The 22,824-nt window shown below is 50.5% G+C and overlaps 1 protein-coding gene across 1 annotated transcript; it reads left to right on the forward strand.

Moving 5' to 3' along the window:
* The first annotated feature begins 2,136 nt into the window (after window positions 1-2,136).
* LOC123749540 (activating transcription factor 7-interacting protein 1-like) lies at window positions 2,137-3,198 on the forward strand. The gene has a single exon (XM_045731635.2). It carries the CDS (start codon window positions 2,137-2,139, stop codon window positions 3,196-3,198), a length of 1,062 nt encoding a protein of 353 aa, XP_045587591.2.
* Window positions 3,199-22,824: the final 19,626 nt, after the last annotated feature.

Consider the following 22,824-nt stretch of genomic DNA (forward strand, 5'->3'; position numbering starts at 1 on the left):
AGGTAACTACACCACTAGGTAACTACACCACTGGGTAACTACACCACTAGGTAACTACACCACTGGGTAACTACACCACTGGGTAACTACATCACTAGGTAACTACATCACTAGGTAACTACATCACTAGGTAACTACATCACTAGGTAACTACACCACTAGGTAACTACATCACTAGGTAACTACATCACTAGGTAACTACATCACTAGGTAACTACATCACTAGGTAACTACACCACTAGGTAACTACATCACTAGGTAACTACACCACTGGGTAACTACATCACTAGGTAACTACACCACTAGGTAACTACATCACTAGGTAACTACACCACTAGGTAACTACACCACTAGGTAACTACACCACTAGGTAACTACACCACTAGGTAACTACACCACTGGGTAACTACACCACTGGGTAACTACATCACTAGGTAACTACATCACTAGGTAACTACATCACTAGGTAACTACACCACTGGGTAACTACACCACTAGGTAACTACACCACTGGGTAACTACACCACTGGGTAACTACATCACTAGGTAACTACATCACTAGGTAACTACATCACTAGGTAACTACATCACTAGGTAACTACACCACTAGGTAACTACATCACTAGGTAACTACATCACTAGGTAACTACATCACTAGGTAACTACATCACTAGGTAACTACACCACTAGGTAACTACATCACTAGGTAACTACACCACTGGGTAACTACATCACTAGGTAACTACACCACTAGGTAACTACATCACTAGGTAACTACACCACTAGGTAACTACACCACTAGGTAACTACACCACTAGGTAACTACACCACTAGGTAACTACATCACTAGGTAACTACACCACTGGGTAACTACATCACTAGGTAACTACATCACTAGGTAACTACATCACTAGGTAACTACACCACTAGGTAACTACATCACTAGGTAACTACACCACTGGGTAACTACACCACTAGGTAACTACACCACTAGGTAACTACATCACTAGGTAACTACACCACTGGGTAACTACACCACTAGGTAACTACATCACTAGGTAACTACACCACTGGGTAACTACACCACTAGGTAACTACATCACTAGGTAACTACATCACTAGGTAACTACACCACTAGGTAACTACATCACTAGGTAACTACATCACTAGGTAACTACACCACTAGGTAACTACATCACTAGGTAACTACATCACTAGGTAACTACATCACTAGGTAACTACATCACTAGGTAACTACATCACTTGGTAACTACATCACTAGGTAACTACACCACTAGGTAACTACATCACTAGGTAACTACACCACTAGGTAACTACATCACTAGGTAACTACATCACTAGGTAACTACATCACTGGGTAAGAATATCTGGTGTAAATATTATCGTTGTGCCACTAATCAATGCAGAATATTGTTGGGACCAGACACAGTTCCTTTTAACTTGTTTCAGAAACTTTAAAACACCAACAATAATTTGTACAAATAATGTGCGTTCATAAGAGAGTATTAACGTGTGTTTGTTAACCATTTGTAAGTGTTTAGGGTGGGTGGAGGTGGAGGGGGGAATTCAAGTAGATGGACTGGGGGTCGGCCCCATTGCACCTCTTTAAGGCGATTCGGCTCCTATAGTGACCCCTCATATAGAGTATGTGGTTTTGAAATTGTATATTAACCACACTGTAACCACGGGTTACAAGTCCAATAACCCGACTTCTTAATAGCAGGTCGTATTTTGACGTACAGTCTTCCTCGGGCCAAACATCGTCCTACTAGATAAGGTTAAGTAATTAGTAATCCCTGATTACTGCAGTGAGACACAAAACCTCCACTTTTTTTAACGAATGATTCCAACGTTGCTATATATTGTAAATAAAATATTTTCTTAATTAAGTTACTTATTTTACTGAATTCATTGACGATAAAATCTAACTTGGCTTGGAGAAAAATGATTTCGATAAGGGATTACCTTGTGTTGTTTTCGCAGTTAATAGGAGAAACTTCTCCTTGGCTGCTCTGTGGTGTTGGGGTCAGTTTGGCTCTCATTGGCTTGTGTTTCTGGAGCTTATTGAAATTCACTAAGTTCAGAAACGTGCGCTAGAGCCATGACCAAGTCTAGATGCTTACCCTGATCGAGGGCGAGACCCAGGGCGGCGACCTGATGTCTGAGGAGGACATCCAGGGCGGCGACCTGATGTCTGAGGACACCCTGGGCAGCGACCTGATGTCTGAGGACACCCAGGGCGGCACCCTGATGTCTGAGGAGGACATCCAGGGCGGCGACCTGATGTCTGAGGACACCCTGGGCAGCGACCTGATGTCTGAGGACACCCAGGGCGGCACCCTGATGTCTGAGGAGGACATCCAGGGCGGCGACCTGATGTCTGAGGACACCCTGGGCAGCGACCTGATGTCTGAGGACACCCAGGGCGGCACCCTGATGTCTGAGGAGGACATCCAGGGCGGCGACCTGATGTCTGAGGACACCCAGGGTGGCGATCTGATGTCTGAGGACACCCAGGGTGGCGACCTGATGTCTGAGGAGGACATCCAGGGCGGCGACCTGATGTCTGAGGACACCCAGGGTGGCGACCTGATGTCTGAGGAGGACATCCAGGGCGGCGACCTGATGTCTGAGGACACCCTGGGCAGCGACCTGATGTCTGAGGACACCCAGGGCGGCACCCTGATGTCTGAGGAGGACATCCAGGGTGGCGACCTGATGTCTGAGGACACCCAGGGCGGCGACCTGATGTCTGAGGACACCCAGGGTGGCGACCTGATGTCTGAGGACACCCAGGGCGGCGACCTGATGTCTGAGGACACCCAGGGCGGCGACCTGATGTCTGAGGACACCCAGGGCGGCGACCGGATGTCTGAGGACACCCAGGGCGGCGACCTGATGTCTGAGGACACCCAGGGCGGCGACCTGATGTCTGAGGACACCCAGGGCGGCGACCTGATGTCTGAGGACACCCAGGGCGGCGACCTGATGTCTGAGGACACCCAGGGCGACGACCTGATGTCTGAGGACACCCAGGGTGGCGACCTGATGTCTGAGGACACCCAGGGCGGCGACCTGATGTCTGAGGACACCCAGGGCGGCGACCCCGTCATCGAGGACACAGACCACAGCAATGTAGTAAGGTGTATTCCCGTCCCCGCCTCTAAACGGTCGTAAGTAGTGGGGAAGAAAGGGGGAATTCATCGAAAATTATAGATGGAATTCAACGTTGTGATTATGGTCCCACCCAAGGAGTAACTAGACGGAGACGTCACCGTAGAGGGCTCACTTCCCAACGTAGAAAAAACTTTGGAAAGGATAAAGTTGCTAACCAACTATGCCTCCGAAGAAAACCCAGAGTCTGGAACCTTTGACACTCCCCTCGGCGATGAATCCGGACTGGACAACGTTATCCAGTCCATATATTTCCCCGTTGAAGACCGGACAAAACTAATTGGTCGCAAATAACGGTTTTTAAAACTTATTGAAAGGTAGTGTAAGGTAAAACTCCACGTGCCTGATAAGGGCGATCTTAAAAACGAGATCACCATAGAAGGTCCCCAACAAAACATTAATACGGCCGTGGAAAAAATTAAAATTTTGATAGGCCACTGAACTACCATTGACGCTTTCCCACACGACCACACGGAAAGGAGGAGAGAGGGGGGGGGGGGGGGGGTTGAAGATTTTATTTTATTTTTATTTTTATTCCCCTTTTTCTTAATGTGTGATTCTCATGTTGGTTGTGTTTCTACATTATTCTCGGGCTTGTTACAAGTGTGTTATTACGCACCTCTCCCGAGTTGATGTGTGCGCGCAAGCCCTTACGACACTGTGGCACTGGGAAGGGATCTGGGTAAGGATTTGGGATGGGACGGTGGGGGAAGGAATGGTGCCCAACCCCTTGGACGGTCGGGGATTGAACGCCGACCTGCATGAAGCGAGACCGTCGCTCTGCCATGGTGGTGCTGGCGAGGTAAATTATCTGATGGTCCAGGACGCCATCATGATGGTCCAGGACGCCATCATGATGGTCCAGGACGCCATCATGATGGTCCAGGACGCCATCATGATGGTCCAGGACGCCATCATGATGGTCCAGGACGCCATCATGATGGTCCAGGACGCCATCATGATGGTCCAGGACGCCATCATGATGGTCCAGCACACCATCATGATGGTCCAGGACGCCATCATGATGGTCCAGGACGCCATCATGATGGTCCAGGACGCCATCATGATGGTCCAGGACGCCATCATGATGGTCCAGGACGCCATCATGATTGTCCAGGACGGCATCATGATGGTCCAGGACGCCATCATGATGGTCCAGGACGCCATCATGATGGTCCAGGACACCATCATGATGGTCCTGGACGCCATCATGATGGTCCAGGACGCCATCATGATAATCCCTTGCCTTCACCCCCTTCCCCAACATGGGCTGGGCGGTAGAGCGACGGGCTCGCTTCATGCAGGTCGGCGTTCAATCCCCGACCGTCCACAAGTGGTTAGGCACCATTCCTTTCCTCCCGTCCCGTCCCCATAACCCTATCCCGACCCTCCACAGGTAGTCTTAATGGCTAGGCGGGAGGCACATCAACCCAAGGTTCGACAGGTGGTGTAATGAGACACAAATGTATGAAGAAACAGACAAAAACAAATGAGAATCATATAACACGGAAAGGGAGGAAAACCCCGTATGTGAACGATTGTTAGTTTGTTTAGGTACATTACCACTACAGGGGGTGGGGGGGGGCGCAGGGGGGGGGGGGAGGAGCTTAAGATTTAGGCCCTTACATCACATGTCAAGTTAAGCTCCTCGGAGGAGGAGGAGACGCTGTGTTTGGGGTTCACAGCTATCAACGTCCCCCACATGTAAACAACATACCATCAAGCTACATACTGCACGCTCTATGTGGACGACCGTAGTAACATCCTTTGATGAGTTACAACCCATCATATGAAGATCTTGGTGGAGTCTTGAGCCATCTTGTTGGCGTCTTGGCCATCTTGTTGGCGTCCTGGCCATCTTGTTGGCGTCCTGGCCATCTTGTTGGCGTCCTGGCCATCATGATGGCGTCTTGGCCATCTTGTTGGCGTCCTGGCCATCTTGTTGGCGTCCTGGCCATCTTGTTGGCGTCCTGGCCATCTTGTTGGCGTCCTGGCCATTTTGTTGGCGTCCTGGCCATCTTGTTGGCGTCCTGGCCATCTTGTTGGCGTCCTGGCCATCTTGTTGGCGTCCTGGCCATTTTGTTGGCGTCCTGGCCATCTTGTTGGCGTCCTGGCCATCTTGTTGGCGTCCTGGCCATCTTGTTGGCGTCCTGGCCATCTTGTTGGCGTCCTGGCCATCTTGTTGGCGTCCTGGCCATCTTGTTGGCGTCCTGGCCATCATGATGGCGTCCTGGCCATCATGATGGCGTCTTGGCCATCTTGTTGGCGTCCTGGCCATCTTGTTGGCGTCCTGGCCATCTTGTTGGCGTCCTGGCCATCTTGTTGGCGTCCTGGCCATCTTGTTGGCGTCCTGGCCATCTTGTTGGCGTCCTGGCCATCTTGTTGGCGTCCTGGCCATCTTGTTGGCGTCCTGGCCATCTTGTTGGCGTCCTGGCCATCTTGTTGGCGTCCTGGCCATCTTGTTGGCGTCCTGGCCATCATGATGGCGTCCTGGCCATCATGATGGCGTCTTGGCCATCTTGTTGGCGTCCTGGCCATCTTGTTGGCGTCCTGGCCATCTTGTTGGCGTCCTGGCCATCTTGTTGGCGTCCTGGCCATTTTGTTGGCGTCCTGGCCATCTTGTTGGCGTCCTGGCCATCTTGTTGGAGTCCTGGCCATCTTGTTGGCGTCCTGGCCATCTTGTTGGCGTCCTGGCCATCTTGTTGGCGTCCTGGCCATCTTGTTGGCGTCCTGGCCATCTTGTTGGCGTCCTGGCCATCTTGTTGGCGTCCTGGCCATCTTGTTGGCATCCTGGCCATCTTGTTGGCGTCCTGGCCATCTTGTTGGCGTCCTGGACCATCCTGATGGCGTCCTGGGCCATCATGATGGCGTCCTGGACCATCATGATGGCGTCCTGGCAATCTTGTTGGCGTCCTGGGCCATCTTGTTGGGGTCCTGGCCATCTTGTTGGCGTCCTGGACCATCTTGTTGGCGTCCTGGCCATCTTGTTGGCGTCCTGGCCATCTTGTTGGCGTCCTGGCCATCTTTTTGGCGTCCTGGCCATCTTGTTGGCGTCCTGGACCATCATGATGGCGTCCTGGCCATCTTGTTGGCGTCCTGGCCATCTTGTTGGCGTCCTGGGCCATCTTGTTGGCTTCCTGGCCATCTTGTTGGCGTCCTGGCCATCTTGTTGGCGTCCTGGCAATCTTGTTGGCGTCCTGGCCATCTTGTTGGCGTCCTGGCCATCTTGTTGGCGTCCTGGCCATCTTGTTGGCGTCCTGGCCATCTTGTTGGAGTCCTGGCCATCTTGTTGGCGTCCTAGCCATCTTGTTGGCGTCCTCGCCATCTTGTTGGCGTCCTAGCCATCTTGTTGGCGTCCTGGGCCATCAAGATGGCGTCCTGGGCCATCATGATTGTGTTCTGGACCATCATGATGGTGTGGACCATCATGATGGTGTCCTGGCCATCTTGTTGGCGTCCTAGTCATCTTGTTGGCGTCCTGGCCATCTTGTTGGCGTCCTAGCCATCTTGTTGGCGTCCTGGACCATCAAGATGGCGTCCTGGACCATCATGATGGCGTCCTGGACCATCATGATGGCGTCCTGGACCATCATGATGGCGTCCTGGGCCATCATGATGGTGTCCTGGCCATCTTGTTGGCGTCCTAGTCATCTTGTTGGCGTCCTGGCCATCTTGTTGGCGTCCTAGTCATCTTGTTGGCGTCCTAGCCATCTTGTTGGCGTCCTGGCCATCTTGTTGGCGTCCTGGCCATCTTGTTGGCGTCCTGGCCATCTTGTTGGCGTCCTGGTCATCTTGTTGGCGTCCTGGACCATCATGATGGCGTCCTGGCCATCTTGTTGGCGTCCTGGACCATCATGATGGCGTCCTGGCCATCTTGTTGGCGTCCTGGCCATCTTGTTGGCGTCCTGGCCATCTTGTTGGCGTCCTAGTCATCTTGTTGGCATCCTGGACCATCATGATGGCGTCCTGGACCATCATGATGGCGTCCTGGGCCATCATGATGGTGTCCTGGGCCATCATGATGGCGTCCTGGGCCATCATGATGGTGTCCTAGGCCATCTTGTTGGCGTCCTGGCCATCTTGTTGGCGTCCTAGTCATCCTGTTGGCGTCCTGGCCATCTTGTTGGCGTCCTGGCCATTTTGTTGGCGTCCTGGCCATCTTGTTGGCGTCCTGGCCATCTTGTTGGCGTCCTGGCCATCTTGTTGGCGTCCTGGCCATTTTGTTGGCGTCCTGGCCATCTTGGTGGCGTCCTGGGCCATCTTGTTGGCGTCCTGACCATCTTGGTGGCGTCCTGGCCATCTTGTTGGCGTCCTGGACATCTTGTTGGCGTCCTGGCCATCTTGTTGGCGTCCTGGCCATCTTGTTGGCGTCCTGGCCATCTTGTTGGCGTCCTGGCCATCTTGTTGGCGTCCTGGCCATCTTGTTGGGGTCCTGGCCATCTTGTTGGCGTCCTGGCCATCTTGTTGGCGTCGTGGCCATCATGATGGCGTCCTGGCTATCATGATGGCGTCCTGGGAAATCATGATGGTGTCCTGGGCTATCATGATGGCGTCCTGGGCCATCATGATGGTGTCCTGGCCATCATGATGGCGTCCTGGACCATAATGATGGCGTCCTGGGCCATTTTGATGGCGTCCTGGCCATCATGATGGCGTCCTGGACCATAATGATGGCGTCCTGGGCCATTTTGATGGCGTCCTGGACCATCATGATGGCGTCCTGGGCCATCATGATGGTGTCCTGGGCCATCATGATGGCGTCCTGGCTATCATGATGGCGTCCTGGGAAATCATGATGGTGTCCTGGGCCATCATGATGGCGTCCTGGCCATCATGATGGCGTCCTGGACCATAATGATGGCGTCCTGGGCCATCATGATGGCGTCCTGGGCCATCACGATGGCGTCCTGGCCATCTTGTTGGCGTCCTGGTCATCTTGTTGGCGTCCTGGGCCATCATGATGGCGTCCTGGGCCATCATGATGGCGTCCTGGGCCATCATGGTGGTGTCCTGGACCATCATGATGGCGTCCTGGGCCATCACGATGGCGTCCTGGCCATCTTGTTGGCGTCCTGGCCATCTTGTTGGCGTCCTGGTCATCTTGTTGGCGTCCTGGCCATCTTGTTGGCGTCCTGGTCATCTTGTTGGCGTCCTGGCCATCTTGTTGGCGTCCTGGGCCATCATGATGGCGTCCTGGGCCATCATGATGGGGTCCTGGACCATCATGATGGCGTCCTGGCCATCTTGTTACGAGGTGGTGACTTGGTTTGTAGTAACGTGGTGTGTAGTGACTTGGTGTGTGGTGACGTGGTGTGTAGTGACTTGGTGTGTGGTGACGTGGTGAGTGTGGTGACGGTGGTGTCTGTGGTGACGTGGTGTGTGTGGTGACGTGGTGTTTAGTGACGGTGGTGTGTGTGTTGACGGGGTGTGTGTGGTGACGGTAGTTTGTGGTGACGTGGTGTGTGTGGTGACGGGGTGTGTGTGGTGACGGGGTGTGTGTGGTGACGGGGTGTGTGTGGTGACGGGGTGTGTGTGGTGACGGGGTGTGTGTGGTGACGGTAGTTTGTGGTGACGTGGTGTGTGTGGTGACGTGGTGTGTGTAGTGACGTGGTGTGTGATGACGTGGTGTGTGTGGTGACGGGGTGTGTGTGGTGACGGTGGTTTGTTGTGACGTGGTGTGTGTGGTGATATTGTGTGTAGTGACGTGGTCTGTGGTGACTTGGTGGTGTGTGTGGTCACGTGGTGTGTGTAGTGACGTGGTGTGTGGTGACGTGGCGTGTGTTGTTACGTGGTGTGTGGTGACGTGGTGTGTGTAGTGACTGTGGTGTGTGTGTTGAAGATGTGTGTGTGGTGACGAGGTGTGCGTGGTGACGAGGTGTATGTGGTGACGTGGTGTTTTGTGACGTGGTGTGTGGTGACATGGTGTGTGAGTGGTGACGTTGTGTGTGTGTGGTGACGTGGTGTGTGTGGTGACGTGGTGTGTATGGTGACGTGGTGTGTGGTGACGTGGTGTTTTTGGTGACGTTGTGTGTGGTGACGTGGGGTGTGGTGACGTGGTGCGTGTAGTGACGGTGGTGTGTGTAGTAACGGTGGTGTGTGTGGTGACGTGTTGTTTGTGGTGACGTGGTGTGTGTGGTGACGTGGTGTGTGTGGTGACGTGATGTGTGTGATGACGTGGTGTGTGGTAACGTGGTGTGTGGTGACGTGGTGTGTGTGGTGACGTTGTGTGTGTAGTGTCGTAATGTGTGGTGACGTGGTGTATGGTGACGTGGTGTGTGGTGAAGTGGTGTTTTTGGTGACGTTGTGTGTGGTGACGTGGGGTGTGGTGACGTGGTGCGTGTAGTGACGGTGGTGTGTGTAGTAACGGTGGTGTGTGTGGTGACGTGTTGTTTGTGGTGACGTGGTGTGTGTGGTGACGTGGTGTGTGTGGTGACGTGATGTGTGTGATGACGTGGTGTGTGGTAACGTGGTGTGTGGTGACGTGGTGTGTGTGGTGACGTTGTGTGTGTAGTGACGTAATGTGTGGTGACGTGGTGTGTGGTGACGTGGTGACGTGGTGTGTTGTGACGTGGTGCGTGTGGTGACGGAGGTGTGTGTAGTGACGCTGGTGTGTGTGGTGACGTGGTGTGTGTGTTGAAGTGGTGTGTGTGGTGACGTGGTGTGTGCGGTGACGGTGATATGTGTGGTGACGGTGATTTGTGTGGTGACGTGGTGTGTGTGGGGACGGGGTGTGTGTGGTGACGGGGTGTGTGTGGTGACGGGGTGTGTGTGGTGACGTAGTGTGTGTGGTGAAGTGGTATGTGTGGTGACGTTGTGCGTGTGGTGACGGTGGTGTGTGTAGTGACGGTGGTGTGTGTGGTGACGTGGTGTGTTTGGTGACGTGGTGTGTGGTGACGTGGTGTGTGTGGTGACGTGGTGTGTGTGGTGACGTGGAGAAGTAGTGTGAGTGGTGACGTGGTGTGTGTTGTGACGTGGTGTGTGTAGTGACGTTGTGTGTGTGGTGACGTGGTGTGTGTGGTGACGTGGTGTGTGTGGTGACGTGGAGAAGTAGTGTGAGTGGTAACGTGGTGTGTGTGGTAACGTGGTGTGTGTGGTGACGTGGTGTGTGTAGTGACGTGCTGTGTTTGGTGACGTGGTGTGTGGTGACGTGGTGTGTGTGGTGACGTGGAGAAGTAGTGTGAGTGGTGACGTGGTGTGTGTAGTGACGTTGTGTGTGTGGTGACGTGGTGTGTTTGGTGACGTGGTGTGTGGTGACATTGTGTGTGTGGTGACGTGGTGTGTGGTGACGGCGGTATGTGTGGTGACGTTGTGTGTGGTGACGGTGGTGTGTGTGGTGACGGGGTGTGTGTGGTGACGGTAGTTTGTGGTGACGTGGTGTGTGTGGTGACGGTGGTGTGTGTGGTGACGGGGTGTGTGTGGTGACGGGGTGTGTGTGGTGACGGTAGTTTGTGGTGACGTGGTGTGTGTGGTGACGGGGTGTGTGTGGTGACGGTAGTTTGTGGTGACGTGGTGTGTGTGGTGACGGGGTGTGTGTGGTGACGGTGGTGTGTGTGGTGACGGTGGTGTGTGTGGTGACGGGGTGTGTGTGGTGACGGTAGTTTGTGGTGACGTGGTGTGTGTGGTGACGGGGTGTGTGTGGTGACGGGGTGTGTGTGGTGACGGGGTGTGTGTGGTGACGGGGTGTGTGTGGTGACGGGGTGTGTGTGGTGACGGTAGTTTGTGGTGACGTGGTGTGTGTGGTGACGTGGTGTGTGTAGTGACGTGGTGTGTGATGACGTGGTGTGTGTGGTGACGGGGTGTGTGTGGTGACGGTGGTTTGTTGTGACGTGGTGTGTGTGGTGATATTGTGTGTAGTGACGTGGTCTGTGGTGACTTGGTGGTGTGTGTGGTCACGTGGTGTGTGTAGTGACGTGGTGTGTGGTGACGTGGCGTGTGTTGTTACGTGGTGTGTGGTGACGTGGTGTGTGTAGTGACTGTGGTGTGTGTGTTGAAGATGTGTGTGTGGTGACGAGGTGTGCGTGGTGACGAGGTGTTTGTGGTGACGTGGTGTTTTGTGACGTGGTTTGTGGTGACATGGTGTGTGAGTGGTGACGTTGTGTGTGTGTGGTGACGTGGTGTGTGTGGTGACGTGGTGTGTATGGTGACGTGGTGTGTGGTGACGTGGTGTTTTTGGTGACGTTGTGTGTGGTGACGTGGGGTGTGGTGACGTGGTGCGTGTAGTGACGGTGGTGTGTGTAGTAACGGTGGTGTGTGTGGTGACGTGTTGTTTGTGGTGACGTGGTGTGTGTGGTGACGTGGTGTGTGTGGTGACGTGATGTGTGTGATGACGTGGTGTGTGGTAACGTGGTGTGTGGTGTGTGTAGTGACGTAATGTGTGGTGACGTGGTGTGTGGTGACGTGGTGTGTGGTGACGTGGTGTGTTGTGACGTGGTGCGTGTGGTGACGGAGGTGTGTGTAGTGACGCTGGTGTGTGTGGTGACGTGGTGTGTGTGTTGAAGTGGTGTGTGTGGTGACGTGGTGTGTGCGGTGACGGTGATATGTGTGGTGACGGTGATTTGTATGGTGACGTGGTGTGTGTGGGGACGGGGTGTGTGTGGTGACGGGGTGTGTGTGGTGACGGGGTGTGTGTGGTGACGTAGTGTGTGTGGTAAAGTGGTATGTGTGGTGACGTGGTGTGTGGTGACGTTGTGCGTGTGGTGACGGTGGTGTGTGTAGTGACGGTGGTGTGTGTGGTGACGTGGTGTGTTTGGTGACGTGGTGTGTGGTGACGTGGTGTGTGTGGTGACGTGGTGTGTGTGGTGACGTGGAGAAGTAGTGTGAGTGGTGACGTGGTGTGTGTTGTGACGTGGTGTGTGTAGTGACGTTGTGTGTGTGGTGACGTGGTGTGTGTGGTGACGTGGTGTGTGTGGTGACGTGGAGAAGTAGTGTGAGTGGTAACGTGGTGTGTGTAGTGACGTTGTGTGTGTGGTGACGTGGTGTGTTTGGTGACGTGGTGTGTGTGGTGACGTGGTGTGTGTGGTGACGTGGAGAAGTAGTGTGAGTGGTAACGTGGTGTGTGTAGTGACGTTGTGTGTGTGGTGACGTGGTGTGTTTGGTGACGTGGTGTGTGTGGTGACGTGGTGTGTGTGGTGACGTGGAGAAGTAGTGTGAGTGGTGACGTGGTGTGTGTGGTGACGTGGTGTGTGTAGTGACGTTGTGTGTGTGGTGACGTGGTGTGTTTGGTGACGTGGTGTGTGGTGACGTGGTGTGTGTGGTGACGTGGAGAAGTAGTGTGAGTGGTGACGTGGTGTGTGTAGTGACGTTGTGTGTGTGGTGACGTGGTGTGTTTGGTGACGTGGTGTGTGGTGACATTGTGTGTGTGGTGACGTGGTGTGTGGTGACGGCGGTATGTGTGGTGACGTTGTGTGTGGTGACGGTGGTGTGTGTGGTGACGGTGGTGTGTGTGGTGACGTGGTGTGTGTGGTGACGTGGTGTGTGGTGACGTGGTGCGTGTGGTGACGGTGGTGTGTGTAGTGACGGTGGTGTGTGTGGTGACGTGTTGTTTGCGGTGACGTGGTGTGTGGTGACGTGGTGTTTTGGTGACGTGGTGTGTGTGGTGACGTGGTGTGTGTGGTGACGTGGAGAAGAAGTGTGAGTGGTGACGTGGTGTGTGTGTGGTGACGGTGGTGTGTGTGGTGACGTTGTGTGTGGTGACGTGGTGTGTGGTAACGACGGTATGTGTGGTGACGGTGGTGTGTGTGGTGACGTTGTGTGTGTGGTGACGGTGGTGTGTGTGGTGACGGTGGTGTGTGTGGTGACGTTGTGTGTGGTGACGTGGTGTGTGGTGACGGTGGTGTGTGTGGTGACGGTGGTGTGTGTGGTGAAGGTGGTGTGTGTGGTGACGGTGGTGTGAGTGGTGACGGTGGTGTGTGTGGTGACGTTGTGTGTGTGGTGACGTGGTGTGTGTGGTGACGGTGGTGTGAGTGGTGACGGTGCTGTGTGTGGTGACGTGGTGTGTTTGGTGACTTTGTGTGTGGGGTGATGGTGGTGTGTGGTGACGTGGTGTGTGGTGTGTGGTGACGGTGGTGTGTGTGGGGACGTGGTGTGTGTGAGGACGTGGTGTGTGGTGTGTGGTGACGTGATGTGTGTGGGGACGTGGTGTGTGGTGTGTGGTGACGTGATGTGTGTGGTGACGCGGTGTGTGTGGTGACGTGGTGTGTGCGGTGATGGTGGTGTGTGGTGACGGTGGTGTGTGTGGTGACGTGGTGTGTGTGGTGACGTGGTGTGTGGTAACGGTGGTGTGTGTGTGGTGATGTGGTGTGTGGTGACGGTGGTGTGTTTGGTGACGTGGTGTGTATGAAGACGTGGTGTGAGTGGTGACGAGGTGTGTGTGGTGACGGTGGTGTGTGTGTTGAAGATGTGTGCGTGGTGACGTGGTGTGTGTAGTGACGTGGTGTTTGTGGTGACGGTGGTGTGTGTGGTGACGTGGTGTGTGTGGTGACGTGGTGTGTGGTGGCGTGATGTGTAGTGACGTGGTGAGTGGTTACGTGGTGTGTGTAGTGATGGCGGTGTGAGTGGTGACGAGGTGTGTGTGGTGACGTGGTGTGTGTGGTGACGTGGTGTGTGTGTAGTGACGTGGTGTGTGTGTGTCGTGTCGTGGTTTGTAGTGACGTGGTGTGTGTGTGGTGAAGTGGTGTGTGTGGTGACGTGGTGTGTGTGGTGACGTGGTGTGTGTGTGGTGATGTGGTGTGTGTGGTGACGTGGTGTGTGTTGACGTGGTGTGTGTCGTGACTGTGGTGTGTGTGGTGACGTTGTGTGTGTGGTGACGGTGGTGTGTGTGGTGACGGTGGTGTGTGTGGTGACGTTGTGTGTGGTGACGTGGTGTGTGGTGACGGTGGTGTGTGTGGTGACGGTGGTGTGTGTGGTGACGTGGTGTGTGGTGACGGCGGTGTGAGTGGTGACGGTGGTGTGTGTGGTGACGTTGTGTGTGTGGTGACGTGGTGTGTGTGGTGACGGTGGTGTGAGTGGTGACGGTGCTGTGTGTGGTGACGTGGTGTGTTTGGTGACGTGGTGTGTGGGGTGATGGTGGTGTGTGGTGACGTGGTGTGTGGTGTGTGGTGACTGTGGTGTGTGTGGGGACGTGGTGTGTGGTGTGTGTGGGGACGTGGTGTGTGGTGACGTGATGTGTGTGGGGACGTGGTGTGTGGTGTGTGGTGACGTGATGTGTGTGGTGACGCGGTGTGTGTGGTGACGGTGGTGTGTGTGGTGACGTGGTGTGTGTGGTGACGTGGTGTGTGGTAACGGTGGTGTGTGTGTGGTGATGTGGTGTGTGGTGACGGTGGTGTGTTTGGTGACGTGGTGTGTATGAAGACGTGGTGTGAGTGGTGATGTGGTGTGTGTGGTGACGGTGGTGTGTGTGTTGAAGATGTGTGCGTGGTGACGTGGTGTGTGTAGTGACGTGGTGTTTGTGGTGACGGTGGTGTGTGTGGTGACGTGGTGTGTGTGGTGACGTGGTGTGTGGTGGCGTGATGTGTAGTGACGTGGTGAGTAGTTACGTGGTGTGTGTAGTGATGGCGGTGTGAGTGGTGACGAGGTGTGAGTGGTGACGTGGTGTGTGTGGTGACGTGGTGTGTGTGTAGTGACGTGGTGTGTGTGTGTCGTGTCGTGGTTTGTAGTGACGTGGTGTGTGTGTGGTGACGTGGTGTGTGTGGTGACGTGGTGTGTGTGTGGTGATGTGGTGTGTGTGGTGACGTGGTGTGTGTTGACGTGGTGTGTGTCGTGACTGTGGTGTGTGTGGTGACGTGGTGTGTGTGGTGACGTGTTGTGTGTGGTGACGTGGTGTGAGTTGTGACGTAGTCTGTTTGGTGACGTGGTGTGTGGTGACGGTGGTGTGTGTGGTGACGTTGTGTGTGGGGTGACGTGGTGTACTCACCTAGTTGTGTTTGCGGGGTTTGAGCTCTGGCTCTTTGGTCCCGCCTCTCAACCGTCAATCAACAGGTGTACAGATTCCTGAGCCTACTGGGCTCTATCATATCTACACTTGAAACTGTGTATGGAGTCAGCCTCCACCACATCACTTCCTAATGCATTCCATTTGTCAACCACTCTGACACTAAAAAAGTTCTTTCTAATATCTCTGTGGCTCATTTGGGCACTCAGTTTCCACCTGTGTCCCCTTGTGCGTGTTCCCCTTGTGTTAAATAGACTGTCTTTATCTACCTTATCAATCCCCTTCAGAATCTTGAATATGGTGATCAGGTCCCCCTAACTCTTCTGTCTTCCAGCGAAGTGAGGTTTAATTCCCGTAGTCTCTCCTCGTAGCTCATACCTCTCAGCTCGGGTACTAGTCTGGTGGCAAACCTTTGAACCTTTTCCAGTTTAGTCTTATCCTTGACTAGATATGGACTCCATGCTGGGGCTGCATACTCCAGGATTGGCCTGACATATGTGGTATACAAAGTTCTGAATGATTCTTTACACAAGTTTCTGAATGCCATTCGTATGTTGGCCAGCCTGGCATATGCCGCTGATGTTATCCGCTTGATATGTGCTGCAGGAGACAGGTCTGGCGTGATATCAACCCCCAAGTCTTTTTCTTTCTCTGACTCCTGAAGAATTTCCTCTCCCAGATGATACCTTGTATCTGGCCTCCTGCTCCCTACACCTATCTTCATTACATTACATTTGGTTGGGTTAAGCTCTAACAACCCTTTGTTCGACCATTCCTTCAGCTTGTCTAGGTCTTCTTGAAGCCTCAAACAATCCTCTTCTGTTTTAATCCTTCTCATAATTTTAGCATCGTCCGCAAACATTGAGAGAAACGAATCGGTACCCTCTGGGAGATCATTTACATATATCAGAAACAAGATAGGACCGAGTACAGAGCCCTGTGGGACTCCACTGGTGACTTTGCCAATCGGAGGTCTCACCCCTCACCGTAACTCTCTGCTTCCTATTGCTTAGATACTCCCTTATCCACTGGAGCACCTTACCAGCTACACCTGCCTGTCTCTCCAGCTTATGTACCAGCCTCTTATGCGGTACTGTGTCAAAGGCTTTCCGACAGTCCAAGAAAATGCAGTCCGCCCAGCCCTCTCTTTCTTGCTTAATCTTTGTCACCTAATCATAGAATTCTATCAAGCCTGTAAGGCAAGATTTACCCTCCCTGAACCCATGTTGGCGATTTGTCACGAAGTCCCTTCTCTCCAGATGTGTTACCAGGTTTTTTCTCACGATCTTCTCCATCACCTTGCATGGTATACAAGTCAAGGACACTGGCCACACCACGTCACCACACACACAGCACGTCAGTACACACACCACGTCACCACACACACAGCACGTCAGTACACACACCACGTCACCACACACCATGTCACCACACACACACCACCGTCACTACACACACCACGTCACCAGACACCACGTCACCACACACACCACGTCACCACACACACAGCACGTCAGTACACACACCACGTCACCACACACCACGTCACCACACACACACCACCGTCACTACACCACGTCACCACACACCACGTCACCACACACACCACGTCACCACACACACACCACCGTCACTACACCACGTCACCACACACCACGTCACCACACACACTACGTCACCACACCACGTCACCACACACACAGCACGTCAGTATACACACCACGTCACCACACACCACGTGTTACGAACCCGGATCCAGCGTCCGAGCACGGAGCAGTGACGACCGCGCCATCTGTGGGTCAGCTCCCGAAACCCCCAACAAATGGACGACGACACCTGGTGAAGACAAGGTGTACTGGCCACAAGGGCCAGTTTCCAGTCCGGTTCAGCTCACAACACAGTCGCCGCTGACCTCTGGTGAGGTGGTGCTCAGACGACAACGCCATCTATGAAGTGGATATGTCGGGCATTTGTGTCTGAGCTTGTAAGTGAGGTGCTGTAGTGTGTCCCTGTTATTGATGACGTGTCTGCTTACAGAGTCGACCTGGGACTGCTGTAATGGAAGTTGAGTCAGTCTACCCAAGGCAGCCGTCCCCATACCTTGTGCTTTGCTGCAGCAGCTGTGAGTCGCCTCCCGGAGGAACACTGTGGTGTTACCCTGCCTGTGAAGCGGCAGTGAAGGATTGTCGTGCCCGGGACCGACTGCTGGAGACGATTAACCACTGGGGTATTGTAGACAGGAGAGTGATCTGTGGTATCACACGAGGCTCCTGACTAGGGCGCTACCCTAGTATCGCTCGTTTAGTGGCCCGACCAGCGTTGCTGATCCGGAACCTGCCAGCTGTTCTGCTGGACTTGTCGTTGACGCCCTCCACGGCGGTGCCCCCAGTGGAACTGTGTTTTGGCTGGCCTGTGTCAGGGGTAGATTCAGCTTGATCGAAGGATTCGTCAAGAGACCACGAGAGCACCGAGGACTTGGCACCGAGAGCTTGGATCCAGAGTCTTCAGAAGAAGACGATAGTGTAAATAATTCCCCTGTCCAGTGTTAATACCCCTCCCCCCGTGTAATCATTTTATATATTATTTATTAGTGATGGAAATAATTATAGTATTAAGTTCTTGACTTTATTTCCCTTCCCCTTTAAGTTACTTGCGTCACGGATCTCATCCCTTGAAAGCCACTACTGGCTTGGGGCCGGATACCCTTCCTCTAATAACATCAGAGTACGAACCCAGTTGCGACCCGAGAGGGTCGTAAGTCTACCCAAGACAGGTAGGTGTGTGTGGTGACGTGGTGTGTGTGGTGACTTGGTTTGTGTGGTGACGTGGTGTGTGTAGTGACGTGGTGTGTGTGGTGACGGTGGTGTGTGTGTGGTGATGTGGTGTGTGTGGTGACGTGGTGTGTGTGGTGACGTGGTGTGTGTGGTGATGGGGTGTGTGTAGTGACGTGGTGTGTGTGGTGACGTGGTGTGTGTAGTGACTTGGTGTGTGTAGTAACGTGGTGTGTGTGGTGACGTGGTGTGTGTGGTGACGGGGTGTGTGTAGTGACGTGGTGTGTGTGGTGACGTGGTGTGTGTAGTGACTTGGTGTGTGTGGTGACGTGGTGTGTGTGGTGATGGGGTGTGTGGTGACCACTAGGTAACTACATCACTTGGTAACTACATCACTAGGTAACTACATCACTAGGTAACTACATCACTAGGTAACTACATCACTTGGTAACTACATCACTTGGTAACTACATCACTTGGTAACTACAACCCCTTAGTAACTACATCACTTGGTAACTACATCACTAGGTAACTACATCACATGGTAACTACATCACTCATTAACTACATCACTAGGTAACTACATCACTTGGTAACTACATCACTAGGTAACAACATCACTTGGTAACTACATCACTAGGTAACTACATCACTAGCTAACTACATCACTAGCTAACTACATCACAAGGTAACTACATCACTCGTTAACTACATCACTAGGTAACTACATCCCTTGGTAACTACATCACTAGGTAACTACATCACTAGGTAACTACATCACTAGATAACTACATCACTAGGTAACTACATCACTAGGTAACTACATCACTTGGTAACTACATCACTTGGTAACTACATCACTTGGTAACTACATCACTAGGTAACTACATCACTAGGTAACTACATCACTAGGTAACTACATCACTAGCTAACTACATCACAAGGTAACTACATCACGTGGTAACTACATCACTTGGTAACAACATCACTAGGTAACTACATCACTAGTTAACTACATCACTTGGTAAATACATCACTAGGTAACTACATCACTAGGTAACTACATCACTTGGTAACTACATCACTAGGTAACTACCTCACTTGGTAACTACATCACTAGGTAACTACATCATTAGGCAACTACATCACTAGGTAACTACATCACTAGGTAACTACATCACTAGGTAACTACATCACTAGGTAACTACATCACTAGGTAACTACATCACTAGGTAACTACATCACTAGGTAACTACATCACTAGCTAACTACATCACAAGGTAACTACATCACTTGGTAAATACATCACGTGGTAACTACATCACTTGGTAACTACATCACTTGGTAACTACACCACTAGGTAACTACATCACCTGTTAACTACATCACTTAGTAACTATATCACTAGGTAACTACATCACTAGGTAACTACATCACTAGGTAACTACATCACTAGGTAACTACATCACTAGGTAACTACATCACTTGGTAACTACATCACTAGGTAACTACATCACTAGGTAACTACAACACTAGGTAACTACATCACTAGGTAACTACATCACTAGGTAACAACATCACTTGGTAACTACATCACTAGGTAACTACATCACTAGGTAACTACATCACAAGGTAACTACATCACTCGTTAACTACATCACTAGGTAACTACATCACTTGGTAACTACATCACTAGGTAACTACGTCACTAGGTAACTACATCACTAGGTAACTACATCACTAGGTAACTACATCACTAGGTAACTATATCACTTGCTAACTACATCACTTGGTAACTACATCACTTGGTAACTGCATCACTTGGTAACTACATCACTTGGTAACTACATCATTAGGTAACTACATCACTTGGTAGCTACATCACTTGGTAACTACATCATTAGGTAACTACATCACTTGGTAGCTACATCACTTGGTAACTACATCACTAGGTAACTACGTCACTAGGTAACTACATCACTAGGTAACTACATCACTAGGTAACTACATCACTTGGTAACTACATCACTAGGTAACTACATCACTAGGTAACTACTTCACTAGGTAACTACATCACTAGGTAACTACATCACTAGGTAACTACATCACTTTTTAACTACATCACTTGGTAACTACATCACTAGGTAACTACATCACTAGGTAACTACATCACTAGGTAACAACATCACTAGGTAACTACATCACTAGGTAGCTACATCACTTGGTAACTACATCACTTGGTAACTACATCACTAGGTAACTACATCACTAGGTAACTACATCACTAGGTAACTACATCACTAGGTAGCTACATCACTTGGTAACTACATCATTTGGTAACTACATCATTAGGTAACTACATCACTTGGTAACTACATCACTAGGTAACTACATCACTTGGTAACTACATCACTTGGTAACTACATCACTTGGTAACTACAACCCCTTAGTAACTACATCACTTGGTAACTACATCACTAGGTAACTACATCACATGGTAACTACATCACTCATTAACTACATCACTAGGTAACTACATCACTTGGTAACTACATCACTAGGTAACAACATCACTTGGTAACTACATCACTAGGTAACTACATCACTAGGTAACTACATCACTAGCTAACTACATCACAAGGTAACTACATCACTCGTTAACTACATCACTAGGTAACTACATCCCTTGGTAACTACATCACTAGGTAACTACATCACTAGGTAACTACATCACTAGATAACTACATCACTAGGTAACTACATCACTAGGTAACTACATCACTTGGTAACTACATCACTTGGTAACTACATCACTTGGTAACTACATCACTAGGTAACTACATCACTAGGTAACTACATCACTAGGTAACTACATCACTAGCTAACTACATCACAAGGTAACTACATCACGTGGTAACTACATCACTTGGTAACAACATCACTAGGTAACTACATCACTAGTTAACTACATCACTTGGTAAATACATCACTAGGTAACTACATCACTAGGTAACTACATCACTTGGTAACTACATCACTAGGTAACTACCTCACTTGGTAACTACATCACTAGGTAACTACATCATTAGGCAACTACATCACTAGGTAACTACATCACTAGGTAACTACATCACTAGGTAACTACATCACTAGGTAACTACATCACTAGGTAACTACATCACTAGGTAACTACATCACTAGCTAACTACATCACAAGGTAACTACATCACTTGGTAAATACATCACGTGGTAACTACATCACTTGGTAACTACATCACTTGGTAACTACACCACTAGGTAACTACATCACCTGTTAACTACATCACTTGGTAACTATACCACTAGGTAACTACATCACTAGGTAACTACATCACTAGGTAACTACATCACTAGGTAACTACATCACTAGGTAACTACATCACTTGGTAACTACATCACTAGGTAACTACATCACTAGGTAACTACATCACTTGGTAACTACATCACTTGGTAACTACATCACTTGGTAACTACATCACTAGGTAACTACATCACTTGGTAACTACATCACTAGGTAACTACATTACTAGGTAACTACATCACTAGCTAACTACATCACAAGGTAACTACATCACGTGGTAACTACATCACTTGGTAACAACATCACTAGGTAACTACATCACTAGCTAACTACATCACTTGGTAACTTCATCACTAGGTAACTACATCACTAGGTAACTACATCACTAGCTAACTACATCACAAGGTAACTACATCATGTGGTAACTACATCACTTGGTAACAACATCACTAGGTAACTACATCACTAGTTAACTACATCACTTGGTAAATACATCACTAGGTAACTACATCACTAGGTAACTACATCACTTGGTAACTACATCACTAGGTAACTACCTCACTCGGTAACTACATCACTAGGTAACTACATCATTAGGTAACTACATCACTAGGTAACTACATCACTAGGTAACTACATCACTAGGTAACTACATCACTAGGTAACTACATCACTAGGTAACTACATCACTAGGTAACGACATCACTAGCTAACTACATCACAAGGTAACTACATCACTTGGTAAATACATCACGTGGTAACTACATCACTTGGTAACTACATCACTTGGTAACTACACCACTAGGTAACTACATCACCTGGTAACTACATCACTTGGTAACTACATCACTAGGTAACTACTTCACTAGGTAACTACATCACTAGGTAACTACATCACTAGGTAACTACATCACTAGGTAACTACATCACTTGGTAACTACATCACTAGGTAACTACATCACTAGGTAAATACATCACTAGGTAACTACATCACTAGGTAACTACATCACTAGGTAACTACATCACTAGGTGACTACATCACTAGGTAACTACATCACTAGATAACTACATCACTAGGTAACTACATCACTTGGTAACTACATAACTAGGTAACTACATCACTAGATAACTACATCACTAGGTAACTACATCACTTGGTAACTACATCACTAGGTAACTACAACACTAGGTAACTACATCACTAGGTAACTACATCACTAGGTAACTACAACACTTGGTAACTACATCACTTGGTAACTACATCACTTGGTAACTACATCACTTGGTAACTACATCACTTGGTAACTACATCATTAGGTAGCTACATCATTTGTTATCTACATCACTTGGTAACTACATCACTAGGTAACTACATCATTTGTTATCTACATCACTTGGTAACTACATCACTAGGTAACTACATCACTAGGTAACTACATCACTCGGTAACTACATCACTAGGTAACTACATCACTTGGTAACTACATCACTAGGTAAGTACATCACTAGGTAAGTACATCACTTGGTAAGTACATCACTAGGTAACTACATCACTTGGTAACTACATCACTAGGTAACTACATCACTTG

The sequence above is a fragment of the Procambarus clarkii genome, unplaced genomic scaffold (genome assembly GCF_040958095.1).
Source record: "Procambarus clarkii isolate CNS0578487 unplaced genomic scaffold, FALCON_Pclarkii_2.0 HiC_scaffold_596, whole genome shotgun sequence".
In the NCBI taxonomy this organism is placed as follows: domain Eukaryota; kingdom Metazoa; phylum Arthropoda; class Malacostraca; order Decapoda; family Cambaridae; genus Procambarus; species Procambarus clarkii.

What these genes read in the sequence shown, in the direction of transcription:
- LOC123749540 (XM_045731635.2), top strand. Translation starts at nt 2,137, where the DNA reads ATGCTTACCCTGATCGAGGGCGAGACCCAGGGCGGCGACCTGATGTCT.